This window comes from Gobius niger (assembly GCF_951799975.1).
Source record: "Gobius niger genome assembly, chromosome: 16".
NCBI lineage: Eukaryota > Metazoa > Chordata > Actinopteri > Gobiiformes > Gobiidae > Gobius > Gobius niger.
The window spans coordinates 11,056,851-11,076,693 of NC_136867.1; the positions used below are offsets into that span (position 1 = coordinate 11,056,851).

The 19,843-nt window shown below is 43.8% G+C and overlaps 1 protein-coding gene across 1 annotated transcript in view; it reads right to left on the reverse strand.

The window, feature by feature from the left end:
• The window catches only part of LOC306976415 (ryanodine receptor 3), a 97,918-nt gene that overhangs the window by 45,618 nt on the left and 32,457 nt on the right, over nucleotides 1-19,843 (reverse strand). The window contains 23 exon segments of the mRNA XM_079574336.1: nucleotides 2-149; nucleotides 1,202-1,361; nucleotides 1,447-1,530; nucleotides 2,364-2,467; nucleotides 3,905-4,009; nucleotides 4,118-4,334; nucleotides 4,915-5,107; nucleotides 5,419-5,660; nucleotides 6,884-7,017; nucleotides 8,004-8,122; nucleotides 8,665-8,760; nucleotides 9,796-9,931; nucleotides 12,158-12,338; nucleotides 13,196-13,317; nucleotides 13,512-13,676; nucleotides 14,298-14,454; nucleotides 14,979-15,053; nucleotides 15,868-15,961; nucleotides 16,195-16,294; nucleotides 17,077-17,189; nucleotides 17,850-17,928; nucleotides 18,583-18,657; nucleotides 19,043-19,057. Coding sequence (XP_079430462.1) covers nucleotides 2-149; nucleotides 1,202-1,361; nucleotides 1,447-1,530; nucleotides 2,364-2,467; nucleotides 3,905-4,009; nucleotides 4,118-4,334; nucleotides 4,915-5,107; nucleotides 5,419-5,660; nucleotides 6,884-7,017; nucleotides 8,004-8,122; nucleotides 8,665-8,760; nucleotides 9,796-9,931; nucleotides 12,158-12,338; nucleotides 13,196-13,317; nucleotides 13,512-13,676; nucleotides 14,298-14,454; nucleotides 14,979-15,053; nucleotides 15,868-15,961; nucleotides 16,195-16,294; nucleotides 17,077-17,189; nucleotides 17,850-17,928; nucleotides 18,583-18,657; nucleotides 19,043-19,057 — 2,914 coding nt within the window.

Here is a 19,843-nt window from a genome sequence, read left to right on the forward strand (position 1 = left end):
CCGCTTTCCTGGTCTGAGGGCTCGATATTATAACCGTAACCAATGAGGGTGCGGATGGCCTCCCGCAGGCTGTCCCTGTTCGACTTCTTTGTGCGCTCATCCAGCAAGACATAAGGGACCAGCCGAGGGTTGCGCTTGTTCTTCACATCCTGCGGAGAGAGAGAGCCGAGGCAGGCAGAAACAAACAGAATAATGCCGTTACTGGAAATAAAAGGCCGTGCTCATGGGACGATCAGGCAAGGCAACTGTTGTGTTTGTAGTAACAGAGCTGCCACTATCAGACATACAGAAGTTAATTGGCCATGAGTTGCTACAGGGATTCTGAAACCGCTAAACAGCGTGTCTGCTCCGTGTCTGTGGCAATGATTCAATAGCGTTTGGATATTGATTTACTTGATCAAATTACATAACACTTGTTGCTTATATTAACAATGACAGAAACACTTGGCATGCAGCGAGAACCTATGGTACATAGAAATAGTATCGGAGCTAAAATGTAGAAATCTTTGTATCAATTTGATATTACTCAAAGTATTAGTGGGATTATTTATGTATATATCTCATATTTATCATGCACATGTTCATTTATATACGACATAAAACAAGTTGCAAGATGTTACCATATTTGGTTCCTTGCCCTAAACTAGTAAAAAATGCTCTAATTTCACTTACTACGTCCTCCAAAACCAACACATATATTATCACTTAGCACAATTATTCAACAATAAAATATGTGAGTTTCATCAACCTACCATGGTTAGTTATCAAGTTATGTAAAGAAATGTACCATGAATTTAGCCAGACTTGGGTCTTTTTCAGACTTCAGAGAAAACAGGAAGTTTAGAGCATGTGGTCTCTGCTGATTGGTCAAATGCATGTAGGGTGATCTCTTCTGATTGGCTGAGTGAGGACTACATGCTTCTTTACCTTACTGATGTGCAGCAGGGAGGCCATATGTAAAGTGTGAGGAAATGACCAAAGAAAGTCACTTGCCCTGTAAAGGGTTAACTCAAATCAATTTTCAATTTTTCTCCGATTTCTGATAAGCTGCCAATATGCTGCCTCTTTGAGATAGTATATACAAATGGTTTTGCCCAACACCAGACCAAAAGACTGCTTTAAGTGTCCAACACAACTCTGAAAATGCCACTATGTGCCAAAGTCAATAAAAGATAATTGCGCTGTAACTCGATTCCCGTACCTGTTGTATACCGTAGGTCCAGCCCTGCTTGATGCGGTCCTTGGCCCATACGTTATGTGCATTCTCCGCCAGTTTGTCCACCAGCAGCTCCTGACCTGGGGTGAGCTTAATGTCCCCTAGATCCAGAGGAGTGGGTTTGTAACCATTTGACATCATGTAGCTGCAACAAGAGGAGAGAGGAAAGATGTTGTGCCGATGTTATTGGAAAAGACAAAAGCGTAGTGGTGGGGGTTACAATAACTTACTTCTTTGGTAGCTTGATCTTTTTGAGAGATTCATCCGCATTGGGATTGACGTGAGCGACGCGACAGCCCAAAGCTATCAGCGTCCTATAGGAATACAATAAAAAAACAAAACAATGTCAACGCTGTAATGCTTTCGGCAGATGTTGTAGCTCCACCTGTGAATTGACTTTTTGTACACACACACTCATACTGTCAGTCAACGGTAATGGCTTAAATGGTGCGTGTCCCCATCTGCAAGGAGAAAAAAAGGTCACATGCCCCCACAGGATTTCTGAGTGCGAAGTGCTTCAGTCACTTTTCCTCTGCACCTTGTCAGAGGAGGTGATACAGGGAAAAAGGACTTGGTGTAGAAGCTGGTTTGGGTTGCTTCAAATAGGACTCAACGTCTATGGAGTTTTTGTAAAGCAATTATTGTCCATTTGTTATTCGAAGGGATTTTAATAGCTCTTTTCATAGACATAAACAGCTTCACAGGGGAGCGCTCGTTTCTGTGGGTCATGTTTTTGAGGATGTGAGTTTTGAAATGAATACAAATAAATGTAAACTATTGAGGACAGAGGTTTTTTTCTGCGGCGATGTTGGAAAGGAAGACTTGGAACGAGGTCTCTGTGGGATGGCAATTAGCTGAACCGAGTGCTGAGCTGTGCACTGACAAATGGACAGGGATCGGTAAGTGTCAGCCTGTCAAGAGAAGGAGCTACACTGCACAACACACACGGGCTGCTGAAGGTCAGCACAAACCTGACCTCAGCCACACTGTGAACTCATTACATCAAATCTTTCAGCTCAAAAACAAAGATGAACGTGAGGTCATTAAATCCAGGTGAGTAGGACTATTTCTCCATGGTAATTTTTATGTCTTACTTCGGAAACTACAGTCTGGACAAAGGACAAACAAATCCATATGTTTAACCTACTTGAGCGTTTCTGTTGACATCTGCAAATTGTAGTTCTTTTCCGTCTCGGGAAGCTTAGAGAAATCCACCAAGCACGGATGCTGCCGCTTGTTATCATCTCTTATCTACAAGAAGAAGAAAAAAACAGGGCAAACAAACAGGTTTTTTTTTTTCTTCTTCTCTGGAACCGCTGAAGACAACACAGCCCATAGTGCACGTTTGCATATTAAACACACTGGCCCTCTATGAACTAATGGAATGCAGTCAAAAATAGTGAGCTTCAAGTCGTAGTAACAAGACAGACTACGCTAGTGGAGATGTCATGGAGGAGAAGGGAGCATGTTTTCTTGGGAGAGACAGAAAGGTGTTTGACTGGAATACCAAGTGAGAGGTGCAATGTCTCTCTCTGGAGGCTGCACTTGATGCCAAATATTCCCTTTGGCATTGCTGCTCAGAGGAGGCGGGATGGCACTATGGATGTTTACCAAGAAAACATGCAGCGCTAGGTGCAGCTGTGGGTGTGTGGGGCCAATGAACAAGGCCAGCTCTTCTGTGGTTAGGAAGACGCATTTGAAGCTAAATCTGGAGTAAGGGAAACTCTATATAGAACATAAACAGGGAGAAAAAAGGCATTTTGAAGAGTTTAATAATGATTAGCATTAGGCCTTGTTTAATGCATGTTTTTCTGTCTACATACCCATAAGCTGTACCCTAGAGCCTGCTACTTTATGTGGGTGCTTGGATGTGGTATTACTCTCAATTCTTTGTTTTCCATGTTTAATAGTGTCTATGATATTGATATACATAAAGACCTGTTTTGACTTCATTTATCTGGGCCTGGGGCTGACATAAAAAATCTCCATTTTATGGTATTTAGTTGAGCAAAGCAACATAAACACAAATAGCCTACTTAATATGCGCAGACAGGCAGCGTGTTTAGGCCAAGGAAGTCGTCTCTATACAATACAACAAACGCGCTAAAGACAAAAGAATAAACTAAGCATAACTTTGTGAACACAACTGTCAGTCTGAGTATATTGTCTACAGCGTCCAACTCACACAACAAAAAGCTTTTCAATAGAAAGTACACAGTGGAAAGCTGCTCAGAACAGATCCCTTCGTAGAAGCTTTGTCAGAATACAGACTTCTGAGCTTATGTGCTGCTTTTCTAACCAGCCAGGCAGAACAGGACTCTTTGGAATTACCCTTACTTACCTAAAGAAGACAGCCGACAGCAAGTCATCAACAAAACAGCGTTGTCCCGTCAAAGTGTCCTGTTCTGCATGATATAACTAAATAATCGAATACTGCGAGACACACACAATGATGTCGAATGGCCAGATAACACCCTAAGATGAGCATGAAGAGTTAGATGTAAAATGACTTGTTTTCTTTGTCACTTACCCTCTGTTTGAAGTGAACCGCAAATTATAAAAGAGAAAGCAAGATGACGAAACAGGCTTTTTTTGCTGGATGAGTCATTGCTAGCATTTTATGGCATTTCAAGCTGCTCAGTGTAAATGTGTTTTTCGTTCTGGTGAATTGGAGACAGAACTTCTTACCTTTCCGTACGACCATCCGAGCTCAATCTTGTTCATGCCCCAGAGCTCATGGATGTTCTCTGCCAGCTTATCTCTGACTTTCTCCAAGTGCAAAGGCAAGACAACCTGGGGAGAAGGTGTCATTTTAGGTGCGATTTCGATGGCTGTTAATTGTGCCGCCCTATCGACGACCAGATTTAGACAATGTGCGTGACATAACGGTGATGACATTACTTGGCTGGTTTCCACTGGTGTTGGGAGGAACGACGCCTGGGACATGAACTGTGTGGTCCCCAGCAGATCTCTCACTCCCTCCACGTCTCTCTTGTACTCCTTCACTTGCTCCACTTTCATCTTCTCCTTTGGCAGCAGGGCCTCGTAGCACGGGGCGTAGCCTGACGGGGGGAGGAACTTGAAGTCTCCGTGCCGGCCGCCGAAAAGGAAACGCGCCCTGTCGACGAGAAATGCACGAATAAGAGGATCATTCTTTCGTCAGAGTAAGGGGATCGTGAGTGGCTGCCAAGGTGTTATTTTGCTCACTAGTCAAGTTCATTCAACTGGAGACATTGTTAAATCATTCATGCACTAAATTATGGCCAGAGATTTGAGAGAAAGTGTCATATCACAGGCGGCGGCAAAAATTCAGTTAATTATGTGAGATTACATCAGCATCTAAAATCAGTGCGGTCTCTTCATGTGTCAAGCGACTTCAGACTAAAGCTACGACGCTAAAGGCACTGACACTGCAAAGAGATTCCATCATAAATTTACAAGAAAAGCTGGTCAAGCTTGAAACTACATTTTTGGGTCATGTCATTCAAACCGTCACTATAGCAACAGGCTAATATAAATGAGAGTATATCAGGCCTGGTCTAGGGAGTGGGCAGAAGAAGTCATTGGACAAGCTGCTTCTGTGCCGTGCAGGTTGGCGCCGCGATAACGCCGGTGACATTTCATCGCTTCTATCTAATCCACCATGAACGTTTTTCTGTGAATGCATTTGGAATTTGGCGCAGGAAGAGCAGCATTACCTGACTCCCGCTGAGAAGCTGACCACGGGGAAGAAGAGCCCATCTGTGTTGAAATTCTCAAACATGCCCTGGACCGGCTGTCCGTTGATTCGGAAAGAGATACTCGGAGCTCCCAAGTCGAGACAGCAGCTGACCACATCCTCGGAGGTCAGGATATGTTGGTTAATGGAGGCAACGGCCCGCGGGATACGGCCTGTCCGGGACACGCCCACACACACACACACACACACACACACACACACACGAAAGAGAAGCCAGAGGGTCAAGCTGGCACTGATTTGCACACGCACAAAACACACAGTTAGGAGGACACTGGGGAGGGAGACAGTCACTGCGGGAGCTCGTCTAGACACATTCTGCCACTTAGTCTTTGCAACTATTCATCCACAATGCAACACATTTTTTCATTGAAAGTTAGATAAATAAGATACTGATGCAAAGAGATTCCATCATTTTCCACATGACTTCACCTACAGTATTATGGACTCTTTTTTTTGTTGTTACCTGACCAGAGGTGGAGTCCATCAAAGCCGTATGAGTAGAGGTCATCCCCGACTCCGTTGCCCCCCCAGCCCTCTCCCCCTCCAGGGTAAGGTGCGTAGCCCTTCGTATTGGCCCATCCCACACGCAGGTGAGAGGGCTCGCTGGTCACAAAGTGGTCCACATGGTCGATCATCAGCTCGTAATACCACTTCTTGTACTGCGCCGACCCCTCGCTCACGCCAAGGAAGATGTTGGGACGCATGCTGGCAGGGAGCAGAGCAGAGATCAGATGTGCCTCACGGAAGCGGCATCTCATTTTTCACTTCTCCACTTTCCCCTTTGCCCCGAGAGGTTAGGGAAATTAATTACATTTTAATTGGCTTTAAATGCCCTGAGTTCAGAAAGTGCATGGAGACAAGTCTGACAAGAGAGTCAAGCAGATGAATGTAACGATAAGATAATGGCTGTGTTACATCTGCAGGCTAGAACACTACTACTACACTTAATGTGCAAAAATGTAAACTTCCATAAAAAAAGTCTTTGTTACTGAACTCAATGGAAGTACATTTGAGTGGATCCTATCAAGACTTAAAGCCATACAGCACAACACTTATGGGCATCATCGCCAGTTCATTGAGGCCCTCTGTCTACCCAATGTCACAGTAGCATTGTTGGTGTCCACTGTCCAGCTAATCATTAGGAGACTGTTAGGTAAAGCTAGCATTTTATGTTTTGAGGTATATGACAGTTTACTTGCTCTTGTGATGTAGAAGCATATAACTTGTAATGGTCGGCAGTGTGGCTAATAATCCTATCTTTTTATGTTGGTCAAAGACTAGGTCAAGCAGCCTAGAATATTTAATAGACTGTGCATTCCAACACTTTAAAGGAACAGGCCACTGCTTTTCCATACAGAGACATGTTCTTACCAGAGCTTAGACGAGTTGATGTGCACCTGTCTGGTCTTTACGCATGCGATCATTCATGCAAAAACACCAAAGATGTTGTTAGCATTTAGCCTCTCTTATTCTCCTCTATGGGGCCAAACAGGGGTAGCTACACAATCCAAGTATAGTTACACAAAATGATACGTGTCGGTTTTCTAAGCGGATATACAGGAGTACTATATTGTTAGGCGTAATAACACCTTAGGAGTACTTTGTTACTACGCCTTACAACATAGTAGGATTTTCTATCTATATCTAGAAAATCGACATATTTTATTTTGTGTAACTATACTTGGATAGTATTACTCAATTAAATAGGGAAAGAGAGCTTGGTCGCTTCTAACTTAACTCGCTACAAACCTAACCCCGTTTGGCCCCATAGGGGAGAGGAGGAGAGGCTAAATGTTAACAACATCTTTGGTCTTTTTGCGTGACTGAGGGCATGCATAAAGCCCAGACAGGTACAACTCGTCTAAGCTCGCCTAATGCGTACAATCGCACATACAAGTATAAAGGCATGGCTCAAAGACCCTCCTAACCTTTGCACGTCATTGACCAGTTGCGTCTGGAGCAGCAGATCTCTCTTGGGAAGCAGGTGGTCGCATATGAGGTTCTGATTGGTCCTCACCGCGACGCCATTGCAGACGCACAAGGAGCACAGCACGTCTAGAATCTGAACAAAGAGCAGCCACAGCAACAACAATGACACCACTGCAGACACTTGATCACATAATGGCCTTAGTGTCTCGATTATACCCAGGGCATGGATCTATAGCATCTCCAGTGATGTTGTCTTGTTCATAATGACTATCCACGGTGTAGCACTCGGGGGGGAAAAAGCTCTTTTCATTCAAGTGCAGGATAATTACCCAGAGACGCCTGATGGGGCAAAAACATGTGCAATAATCTTCCCTTTTGAAGTCTCCTTAACAAAGCTACTGAATTAAATGGCCTAACCATCAGGCCCATTAGCTCCCCTATTGTATATTTTGTACTGATTTATAGCTCTCGCCACTTGACTGCATTCTTCGGGCTTGTTTTAACCTAAACCATTGATTCATGATAGTGACGCGCGGCAGCTAAACCCCTAGCAATGTTCTGTCATGGATGAGAGTCTGTATTAGTGGGTAAAGACGAGGGGAAGTGACATGGAGACCCCAAAGGCTATAGTTATGGAAATAAATGTGCCTCCACTGAAGCATTTTGGCGAAGGTAATGAGGAGAGCGGGAGAGACGCAGGACCGACATGCAGAGCTGTTGTTTGCCTTCTCACTAATAAAACCTCCTGACAGAGGTTAGTGATGTGCAATTAAAAACAATACCGCGCAGTATTTGGGTTTTATTGTTATGAATTGGAATCCCCCAGACCCATATGCGCGCTTATTATTGTCCCCATTTTATCACAATGAAATTTGGTGTCTCTTTATAGTATTAGGGACACTGGTTGCAAAATAAAGTCCATTTTATATAGATGATTATGCCATACACAAATAGCAATCCATGGTTAATACTGTAGATTAATCAATGAGCAGGTCTGTTCAAAAGTGTAAAATTGTCATTTATCTCTCGGTTCATTTCTGTGCAATAAGGATGAGCTATGATAATTACAGCGTTAAACATTGATGATGGCGTTGACCTCATACTAGTGCCTGTTCCCACCTTGTGGTTGCGCCCGTGCTTGTAGAGCAGGGAAATGATGGACTTGATGTGTCCTCTCTGGATGATGTTAAGGGCCTCGGGGCTCTCTATTAAAATGCAGTGCAGAACCTCCAGGATACCTGCACAAGCACACATTCATTTATCACTTAACACCGCAGGTTCTGCCTGATACTGTAGAGGTACATTTTTCCAACGACTAGCATCTATACCGCATAGCATGTCTTATTCCTCTCTACAGTTAGGAAATGAAATCACCACAGTACAATGAAAACAAGCCCACAGCATTTTATGTATGAGTTCCAATTTTTATAACTCTCGAAGTCTTTTGTATCAATATTTAAAGTATGTATTTTGTGTGCTTTGAGAACCTGAATGCCACTAAGAGAGCCTGATTTAAACTAGTCCATGCAGTTTAATAGGTCAAAGGAATTACATGTTGATTGCTTTCTATGCTTTCTAGTTGTAATGTACTGCTTGTACACATATTACAACATTACATGGATAATTTGTTTATGTGATTTTGAACTAATCCGCATTTCATGCAGGTCTCTAATAAAGCCATCTGATTTGTATTTTTCATTGCACAGTTGCTTTACATAAAACTCTGGCTATCAAAGGAACAGGGCCAGACATGCTGTCTGCGTCTGGGTAATGAGCTTACCTGAGGAGGACTCCAGTCTCTCTAGCTTGCTCACCAGCCAATCCAGGTTGTTGGAGAACTGTGTGCAGTTGTTTCTGTTACCGCGTATCAAAGCCGCTGCAACACACAACACCTTGGGTTCAGTTTAAATTCCTAAAGTGGTTAAAGAGAGCCCTGCTGTTATTGAACTCAATGAATGTCAAGGCAAGGAGGACACTTTGAAGCCAAGTGGAGTGGTTCTCTTACATATTAATTTGCAAGCTGGCTGAGATATAGAGAGAGCGAGAGAGAGAAAGAGGGAGAGAGGAGGAATGACACTAGACACATAGACACCCATGTAAAATTTGCAAATGAAGGCAGGGTCACCTTGCAAAGATAGAAGAAGAAGAAAGGAAAAGGCATCCCAAATCCACTTAGAGATACTTTATATATACTGCTCTACATACACCTGCAGCTGGGCAACAAAATAAAGATGTGGTTTGAATAAGAAAATCATGGTTAATAAGAAAGTGAAGGACAACAAGTCTGCTTTCGCCAATCGGGTAAAACATGGAACCATAAACAAGGAACTGCAATGTTCTGACCTGTCCCTGAGTTAAGTAATGCCTCAAAGATCCATCAGAACTAGCAGCTATTTCTAAATATTTGCATATTAAAAGATGGCAGAATCCTCCACTTTTTTGTGTATGTCTCAGTAAAATGGCCCTGAGATGCACAGAAATGAGAAGAGCAAAGACATTGTGCACTGCCAGGTTGTTCAGTGAGATACGTCCCTATCAGAGAAAGCATATGCTTCCAGAGCGAGAGGCTAAAGGCATTTCGAACAGCAGCACACACAGACACTGAGCTGAAGGAGAATAAATAGCACAGCAGGAGAGAGTAAAAGCAAATCCATGCTCTTTTATGGGCTGAAAACACCAGGGACAACTCAGATCAGAGGTGTGAGACTGGAGCCAGCTGCTTCTGAGACTGTGAGGCTGGACAAAGATGACACAAGAAGCCCATTTACTTCACTTTTCCTTGGTAGAGATATTATCCTTTATTTTGACAACTCTCTGCAAAAATGACATTGTTGTGTCACGCGACAGTTGATGTTACACAGGGTGCCTTTAAAATTAGTTTCAGAAGTCATCCATTGAAAAAGTATTTTACCCAGCAGTTCATAGAGGAGGTTGAGAATGTCTTTCCACGCCGCTCCTGCCTCAGCTCCCGCACACTCTCCAAAGTGAGCCGCACTGTTGTACACATTTAGACGGTCTATACAGTTGGACACCAGCGTCAGCATACCCTATGTACAAAGACATTACATAAGATGCATAAAAAAACAGTATGTCACACACATTTTGTTACTCTGACGAATGGCTGCCTTTTGCGCTATTCTCCTCTTTGCCATAAGTTGATCTCGTACACTCTCACTATGGACACAAGCTGACGTTTTGTAATTGATGAAGGCAATTTAAGGTCCAGAAGCTTAGTAGAAAGCTTCAGTGCACTTGTCCTCTGCCTCAGGAAAACTTACATCAACAAAAAGTGCTGACACCTCTGAAAGCGATGACGGCAAACACAAGATGGCATTGAAACAGCGAGCTAAGCCAATGGCTTTGGGCGTCCTCATGTAGCACTTTGTCTTCACAAAGCTCCCCCTCTGCCTCTAGTCACACAAGCAGTTTACTGAAACTGACTCACAATCATGGCAAAGCTGTTTATGAACTGCCGCGATGTGGATTGGAAATATAAAAAGCTGTTATCCTGTTTTTACATTTCTAACATTGAATTTGTTTATATTTTTGATTGAAAACGGCATATTTTAGTGAAATTGAGCCAAATATCTCGGTTGCTCTCGGTTCAGGTGGGGTTTAAGAGGTGAACCAACAACTCGGGACCCCCTTTATGTAAAAAAACATTAGGATATATAGTAGTTAAAGGTGAAAAACATTTAAAATCTGGTTTAATTAACTCTGTGTGCAAGTTCAAATCATAACAAAGCCGCCCAAGAAGTGATCCAACACAACAAAATAAAAGCACCATCTTATTCATTTGTTTAGCAGTTAGTTCAACTTTCTTTCTGCCTAACTATTAGCAGACAAAACGCTTAAAATGTACCTGCTGAACTAATCAATGAGACGAGCTGTGTGCTTTTATTTTGGCGTGCTGGATCGAAACAGGAAGTCACTTCTTGGGCGCCGTTGTTATGATTTGAAATATGCACAGAGTCAGTTAAGCCAGATTTTAAATGTTTTTCACCTTTAACTACTATAAATCCTAACGGTATTTTACATAAAGGGGGTCCTGAGTTGTTGGTTAACCTTAAACCCCACCTGAACCGAGAGCATTTTCTCCAGTTCGGCTTTACCCAAATCTTAAAGTTTCTCAACTGGAGAGCAACAGGGCCTCATTTGAAAGCTAAGACCCACACAAGTGATTGTAACTTTTTTGTTTTTATTGCTTTTTTTTTCTATTGTTTTTTGTCACTCTTTTGTTGCCTTTTCATCACATTATGTGTCACTTTTTTGTTTCGTTTTCACCCTTGTTTTGCCCCTTTTTTTTAATGCTTTTTTAAGCTTTAAGATCTAGGCATTGCCAAACGGGAAAAAATATGCACTGCCCAGGTGGGGGTTAAGTGATTTTGGAAGTCGTGGCCTGAAAAGTTTGGAAACCCTTGCTAGACAGGTTAAATGTAAGGCCCCAATAACGATTCAGTCAAGGGCTTTCTTTCCTCAAATATACTCCTAACTGTGGGTGCTATGCTGTCCCTGGGTGGTACCAATATCAAGGTAAACCCCTCCCTCCCTACTAGATTTGAATTAGCCTGGTTTTACCATACCCTCGTACTTACTTCGTTTCATACAAGGGTCTGGACTTTCTCAATTGACCTCCGTTATCAGGTGGGAGGGGTGAACTCCTTTGAAACGATTGGATCTGATTTTCGCTAGCGTTTGGTCGTGACGTATGTAATGCGCCCGAGTGAGTTAAGCGAGCCATCATAACTCTTGGGGACATTCCTTGCACATTCCAAGGATTCAATTTTAATTTCTGGATATTTGGGAGCCGAGCCAGGACGGATTGAAGAGCTTCCATTACTTTCGTATCCGCCGCCATTGCCAAACTACAACCAGCAAATGCGGCACAAATGTTTGACGTCACCTACAACACCCGCCTCCCCCGCTCGCTGAATGGCAGGTAGAACGTCAACCGATGTAACGCAGCCACTGAGATCAAGCCCAGACGTACATGCAGGGCAATTATAATTGAGTTTACGGATGGCTAAGGCCAGGCTAGATTTGAATATATCCAGCCTGCTGGTAAAAGATTGCTCTGAATTCATTTGCTGAACTGAAGTACAATCATTTTCCCCGTTTCATTCAGCTCCTACTTCAGAAAACTTATCGCAATGACAGCATCATTTTTCCCCCCCCTCAAAGCCATTGCTCAGTCTGGCATGAACTCCCCCTTTATTAGCGTTCCCCTCCACACCCTTATATTTCTGGGTGTCTGGTGAGACGGCGAGACTCACTTCCTGCTTGAATAGGTTCTGCCGGTTCTTGAGCGAGCGCAGCTTGATTTGCCGCTCCTCGTGCTCCAGCTCGGCGTCTGGGAGCTGGAAATAGGCGATGAGGTCATTCAAGGTCTGAAGCACCTCCTCCACGGGCAACGCGACCACCGCCCTGTTCTTCAAACCTAGACAGTCCAGGTCCCTGTTGGCGCAATGGAGCAGGACACAGAAAGTCAATGGCGCCATAGGGAAATAAGATGGAAGATGGACATGCTGTAGTTTATTTGCAATATTCACATGCAGGCGAAAACGTGCCCAATGAGGCTAGAACACACGCATAAAGGGCAAATAATTGAACCGCTGTGTGCGCAGTGATGACTAATTCTATGTTTAGCTCACTGGTTCATCCATGAAGAAAGGCAGGTTTTTTTTTCAGTGCTAAAAATAGGCCCTGTGTCGTAAGCGTGGGAGGGAGGGGTGTTGGATGTGTCATGTGTCACAGCCGCAGGGGGGGAGAGGCTGGCTGGCTGGCTGGCTGGCTCTCTCACATGTTCCCGTCATAAGAGCCACGAATGGGACCCAAAGGACACTCAAACCACTTGATAGCAAATGAGTGGAAGGGGAAGCATCCGTTTATGTGCTCAGTGGGATCAGCGTTTTGTTTTTTTTGTTTTTTTCAGAGCTGCTAGTGCGTGAAGCGGTGGTACCTCTGCTGTGTTTGCCGTTGAAACGCACAAATAGACGACAGAATAACTCATTTGGGGGGGCTGACACATGGGTCTAGTCATGAGCCTGTATCCGAAATCACCTCTAGGGTTTTGCCATGTTGACTATTTGCTTTTCATGGCATTTGGTTTGTGTTTCATTTTCTCAAATGATGGACACAGTGGCTGCAGGGATAGATCATTTGCATACTATTATGTAAACATGTCCAACCAGAGACAATAGTGCGTATGATACAACAACTGAATATTCATTAGAAGGGAAATAATTAGAGTGTTCATGGATTTTAATCTACAAGGAGTGAGCTCATTTTTACTAGTCCTTGCAGCCAATTACCTGTTGAATCTCTTAAAAAGCAGCGTGGTGTTGCGGATGATGCGCGCGGCCCGGGACTCCTCATGTTGGCAGCGTTGCAGGGTTAACCCATCGTCCATGTGCCCCTCAGAATGAAGGCATGCCTTGAAGAAAACAAGAGATCGTCTTTGGTTACTGCCAGTTCTTTGTGAAGACTGGATCGTGAAGCCGATATTTATCCCAGGTGAAGATTATAGATCAGCTCATTACCATAAAAACATTATCTGCTCGAGGGAATATGATTTATTTATTCATCATCTCTGTAGATTTGACAGTAGAAAGTGCTGTCTGTACTCACTCGTCTCTTGAGGGGCCCCAGACGGGCGGACTTGACATCAGGTGCCTGGTATGAGAGCCAGAGTCCCGTGGCCATGTGCAAAATGAAGCAGAGAGAGTCCCCGTACTTAATCTCGGCCACCCCCATGCCCTCGATGTCCCGCTTGGGGCTCTGCTCCACTTTCTCCTGCAACGGGAAGGAATGGGAAGAGACAGAGCTGTCAGGGTAAACGCTCACGCATAAGTACAGCACACCTGGAGATGTGGTCCCATTAAAACCAGTCAAACGTATGACAGGAGCTATATGTGTAACAGGGGAAAATGACTAGGAGAGGAAATACAGGCTACCTGAATGAAGATAAGATAGATAGATTATTCCATGAAATACATTGATTTTAAAACTGTATCATTTATTTGGGCTGAAACAACCAAGTCACTTCCTTTAGTGCTGTCCCCTTGGCATCAAAAGAGAAATATGTTTTTGGTAACTGTTTTCAATACCATTTTATTAAGAAAAAACAGTAGTACTGAACATTTTTTTCCAATACCATAGTGGCATTGTTTAACAGTGCCAGCCCAAGAATTGAAAAGGGGAAATGAGTTTCTTCATAGTAAACACATTTCCTTGTTGACTTGTTTTTAACCTTGCCATATTATGCAAATCACTGCCACTTTATTTGCTGTAGTGACCTTGGTAGGGAGAGGCCAAATGAAATGGCACAATATAACGAAGCGCTGCGCAGTATTCCTGTTCCAATGACCGTCAATCTCCTAAATAAATCAGGTAACGTACACCCCTAGCCTGTACCTTGGACGCCCTGAAGCAGAATGCGGTGGCGTTGGTGTCGGACCGCTCTCTGTCCTGCAGCACCAGCCCGCGGTCCTCGGTCAGAGCCAGGTAGTGCCCCGTGGTGAGGTGCCTCATTCTGAAGGCCTGACCCCAGCGGATGTGGCTCCCGCTCCAGCTGCCGATGTTCAGCCCCGCGCAGACAGACGAGTAAATACATGCAAACAAGTACAGCGGTAAATTTTCATAAACCCCAGAAACCTATTATCAACTAATTAGCCGATCTAAACATTGCTGCCAGCTGGTAATTATCTGCCGTGCCATGTGGTAGATATGAATAACAAGCAGATAGGTGGAAAACATCTCAATCATTATCTGCTTTTTGAAGGAGAAATCTGAAAAGGGTGAAAATTTGGAATCATGTTTTCAGTTCATTTAGTCAATTGATCTAAAAAGTAAGAATAATGCATTGTAATATTGGTGGTATGACAAGTGGTATAAATAATATATAAAGCAGCATAGGTTTTTGAGTCTATTCTTCATTTATAGTAGTGTAATTGAATCAGAACTTAAATAAGGAACCAGTTTTGTGAGCACCATTAGTGACTGTGCGGGTGGAACATGCAGTTCTTAAGTTACAATAGGGACAACAATCCAAGCCGAGGGACAGATAAGAAACATTTTGACGGAAACCAAACCCACCTGATTCGGAGCGGCTCCAGCCTCCACAAGGACCTGGCTTTGGCGCCGGCTTTACCCGTCTCATAGTTGATGATCCTGGGGACGCCACAGAAGGATGAGTGGGCGGCGTACGCTTGTGCATGTGTACATCTACCTCAAGGTCATTCATCCTGGACCATCTCCTGCTCTCTCTCTCTCTCTCTCTCTATAATCAGTCAGCCAGCACTCCAGCCCAGACACATAAACACGCAGACACTATTTACTCCCCCACGCAACAGCAGCGCATCCTTCAAACGGCGTCCCGATAACCCACAGCTACACTGTCTGACAGAGATATGGGTGACTGGGTCGGAAGATAAGAAGAAATCGCTCATCATGCCTTCTGCTTGCACCATGCTTGCATGTTTGATCTGCTCCAAAAGGAAACATGGCCTGTGAAAGTCACGCGTTGGAATTTCAAGGTCAACACAACAGCTGGAGAGAAAAGCTGGAAATTCGCATCTAAACCTGCAACCCCCCCCTCCCATTTACCACGTGCTGTTCTAAAAATAGCTGGTATCTGTGTGAATGAATAGGTGCGTGGGAGGAACATGCACCTCCTGGCACCGGGCCAAGTGTGTAAGCTGTTTTGACCCACTTCATGCTGCCTGTGCCATTTTTCTGTCCCTTGTCTTGACTGAGATGGCAATAAACTGCTACATGTGGTTAAAAATAAATCCACAGCCATTCCAGCTCCCCTGAGAGATGGAGATCAGACCGGTCACAGGGATATTTATGGAGAAGGGCTGCTATATATAAACAGAGACTGCAGGTCAGTTAGCATTAGCTACATGTAATGCCGCTATAAGAGCGACCCCTAACACTGTGGCGTAATCGCATTATTCTCTCTGACACTTGCTGTGATTCGCACCTTTGCTCTTCCTCGCTCTGATCCGATCCTGGGATGGTCACCACCTCATCGTGTCCATGGAACAAGCGCATCACATGACCTCCAAGCAGGTAGCCTATAACAATAATGGAGGTCAGAAAATGTACGTATTGTACAGTTTTACAGTTCTCAGATCATAGTTGTCTAAGTGTATCATTATGGTAGAATATACATTTTTCTCATACTGTATTTGGTCAAACATTTGAACATAGTTTCATTGATTATAGGCATATGAACGTTCATGGCAAAGCGATAAGTACAAGTCATTAGTTGTTGTGAGTACTGTCTTTTAAATCAGCAGAAAATGACCTTCTTCTACGTTGCTCCCAGAGCAGATGGGATGGACGTTCCACAGAGTTTGCATGAAGGAGGCATCCACTTGGATGTTGCCATTGGAGATAGATAAGTGCTGTTGAGAAGGAAAATATTGCAAAACATTAACAATAACACGCATTCTGAAATAGCATGACTGATGCATCAGTTGAGTCCCTAAAGAGTTACTGTTTACACACGTAAAGTTGGCGCCTTGGTTTGTGAGTGATTTACTTCATGTTGCAACACTGTTTATGAATATTCAGTCCATGTGTTCATGAGAATGCTCCACATCTGTAGACAGCAGCTGTGTTCTCGTCATGTCTCCCTGGGGCCCTGGAATGGCCCTTGGATGCTGTGTTCCTCACAGTGCTGATGAGTGAGAGCAGAAACAGACAGCAGACTGACACTGGTGACTGTGAGGCGTCAGTGGTCATGTGTCCCGGACCTTATGGTGCGGCTGGATAAACACAGTTCACAGTGAGAATGTCCTGCAGCACTGTGCCACTATGATGCTGAAGCAGGGAGCATGACGGTCAAATGGAAATGTATTGTGGTGAAGACATAATAGTGATTAATGACAGCAGGCAGAGGGATGTGACCGGGATGATAACGGGACAGACTTTCAGATGAACCAAAAAAAACATATCCTAATCCTCAAAGCTTCATATTCCCAGTTACAAAAAATATGGTTGGTTGTAGCATTTAATAGGATTTCTGTGTCCAGTGGAGAGGGGTCATGAAGCAGAGCATGAGGTAACACGATTGGCACAATCTGAAATTTTGTCACATCAGGAGGAGTTGCTCTAATGTCCTGCTGAGAGTTCCACGTTAAACATAATAAACAAACATCATAACAGGCCATAGGGCTTAACTCACCAGATATCTCTCTGATGACACGCTGACCAGGATGAGGTCATCTCCAATGCGCACCTTCTCTCCTTCAGACCTCTGCTTTGACGCTGGGTGAATGGTCCACCAACAGGCCTCCCCTAGACATAAAGAGTGAGAACTGTCAGTACTCAAGCTGTGATTGGAAGGACCAGAAATAGGAAAATGACTACATTCTATTGTAGAGATAAACCAATATGAGTTTTTTATGGCAGAGCAGCTGACTTTTTTAGGTCAATATGTAGGGCAACTCGAATGATTTTATAATTTGATATTAATTTGTGATTTGAAATATGTATGGTGCAAAATATCCGACCGATATACTCCCGATATACTGGCTGACCGATATTTACTAAGAAGTTTGTTGCTCTATAACTGTAGAGTGACCAAAACACACATCGAATAGACAAATCATCCCTGTGGAGCATTTCCTTTTGTCCTGCAGCAGCTGTAATGAGACAACACCCGCAGCATAAATCTTATCTATCACACAATAAGGAGTAGGTCCTTGCAATCTGGACACCGCAACAAGCATATCGAATGTGCCAGCGAGATGTAATCGGTGCTGACAACAGAAACCTCACTGTATGTCTACGCTGAGCTCTGCGGGGGGAAAATGAACAATAGAGAAGAAGAGGCACTCAAGAGCAGACACAACACAGTGGAAGGAGAGGAAATAAATAGATGAATAAGACAGGGGCAAGAAACAAAGGCGGGGAAACAATCAGTGTAAATAAAGCAGTGGGATAGGGTGTGTTCACCTGTGGAATCCTCCTGCAGGCCCACGTCAAACGAGAGCTTGTCCGTCTGCGACCTCGAAGTCTTCAAGCAAGCCAGGTACTGCGAGGAACACACACAGACAGACACCAGAGCTCAAGTGTCAGCCGCCATCCCATCACGTCACATCACAACCAATGTCATAGGCTAATAATGCGTAATCCGGCTGGCTGGGATAATCCTGTTTAGATTGCCTCGGCAGGGGCTGCGTGAGGATCGCTTACCACCGAGTAGAGGCGTCCGTGGTTAACCGGTAATTCGATTTATCAATATCTTTATGGCTCAGTGCCCATGAGCGTGACCGTGGCTTACGTCAGCTGACTTCCTGAACATCTGTATGACCAGGTTATTCCATCAATAGATTTCTTCTTCCCTGATTCCAAGATGACAGTTCATTCAGGCTCACATTGTGAAAGAGTCGGGAGCATGAGACATCATTTTCCACCACAGAGTCCAGATCTTAACCCATTGAGAATCTTTGGGATGTGCTGGAGAAGGCTTTGCACAATGGTCACACTCTCCCATCATCATCAATACAAGATCAAGAAAGCAAAACTGGATCTTATAAATATTGTAGGTTGTTGAAACAATGCCACAGCAAAAGCGTGCTGTAATGAAAGCCAATGGAGGTCCAAGCAAGAAGTAGAGAAGATGTAGAGAACAATGTAAAGCAACTTTATCAATTTCAAAAACTGAAACTAGAACATGCATCCTTACCATGGAGCTAAAGGAGTGGCGCAGGAGGATGGCGTGTCCGTAGAGGAGGGTCTTGTGTCCGCCGCTGTGTGCCGCCTAGAGACATGAATTACACATTTAAAAATCACCGACATTTCCTATGACTTTTTTGACAGAAAAACCCAAGTGGCGTCGAAAAATTCTATTGGAATATTTCAACAGTAAAGACATGCATTCAAACTTGCCAAAAAAGACCAAGACTCCTGTATCCATGCACTTTTAAAGGGCACTTGCTCATCTTTCCACAGGTACGAAGGAAGGATGCACGACCACTACTCCAATGCAAAGGGATTGTCCGCATTGCATTTAGGGCACTACGATGCACAAATGGATTCTCCACCAAAGATGCAAAGGATATGTTTGATAGAATAAAAAAACAAAAACTAGTGACTTGTTTCGGAGTTGTCGTTGTTGTTGTTTTTTAGTTAGGCAAGCAACTCACCTTCCTTATGAGCCTCTAGAGAGCACAAATGGAGGGAAAAGTGTTATTTTTTTTGGAGGCAGGTGTAGTTCTCCAGAGCACCTTTCACTTTCTCTGCCAGCCTGTTTTTTTTTGTTTTTTGCGTGTGTAGAGCTCTTTTCAAAGAACTCACAAAAGAAGCTAAATATACACCACCCATTGCACTGCACTACAGAACTATCACAAGGCTATCTCAGGTCTGCTTTTCTGACCAATACATTACAACTACACAATGGGGTTGGAGGAGGATGCCAGAAAATAGTCTCTGCAAAACCTAATTATGACTGAACGCAAACATCCACCTTCTATTTGAATTACGTCCTCCTTCCTCCAGGTTTGAGGTACAAGATATACACAGTGATGGAGTGATTTATGCATGAAAATGTATAACATTAATAAAAAATGTTTTTGGACCCAAACCCAGCTCCAAAAAGTTGTGAGGTATGTCAGCATGGTATAATATATTATTGAACGCTTAACAAATCAAGCGTTGGGTACAACACTAACACAAAACAATGGATTGAGAGCTTTGCAATATTTACTTTCACACGCTTTCATGTTTTTGCAAGTAGTTTTCTGTACAGCTGCACTCTCTTTCACCCTGCTCCAGTTTGTGTCCCTGTTTGTTAGTGTTCCCAGACTGACTGCCGGGATGTAGAATAGGTGGGCTGCTGTCATTTGGTGCAGACTGCAGTACTGGCTCCCAGGCCTCCTCCACTGCTGCTGCTGCTGCTGCTGCTGCTGCTACATACTTCCAACGTACTGAGCTTTATGCGGCGAGGC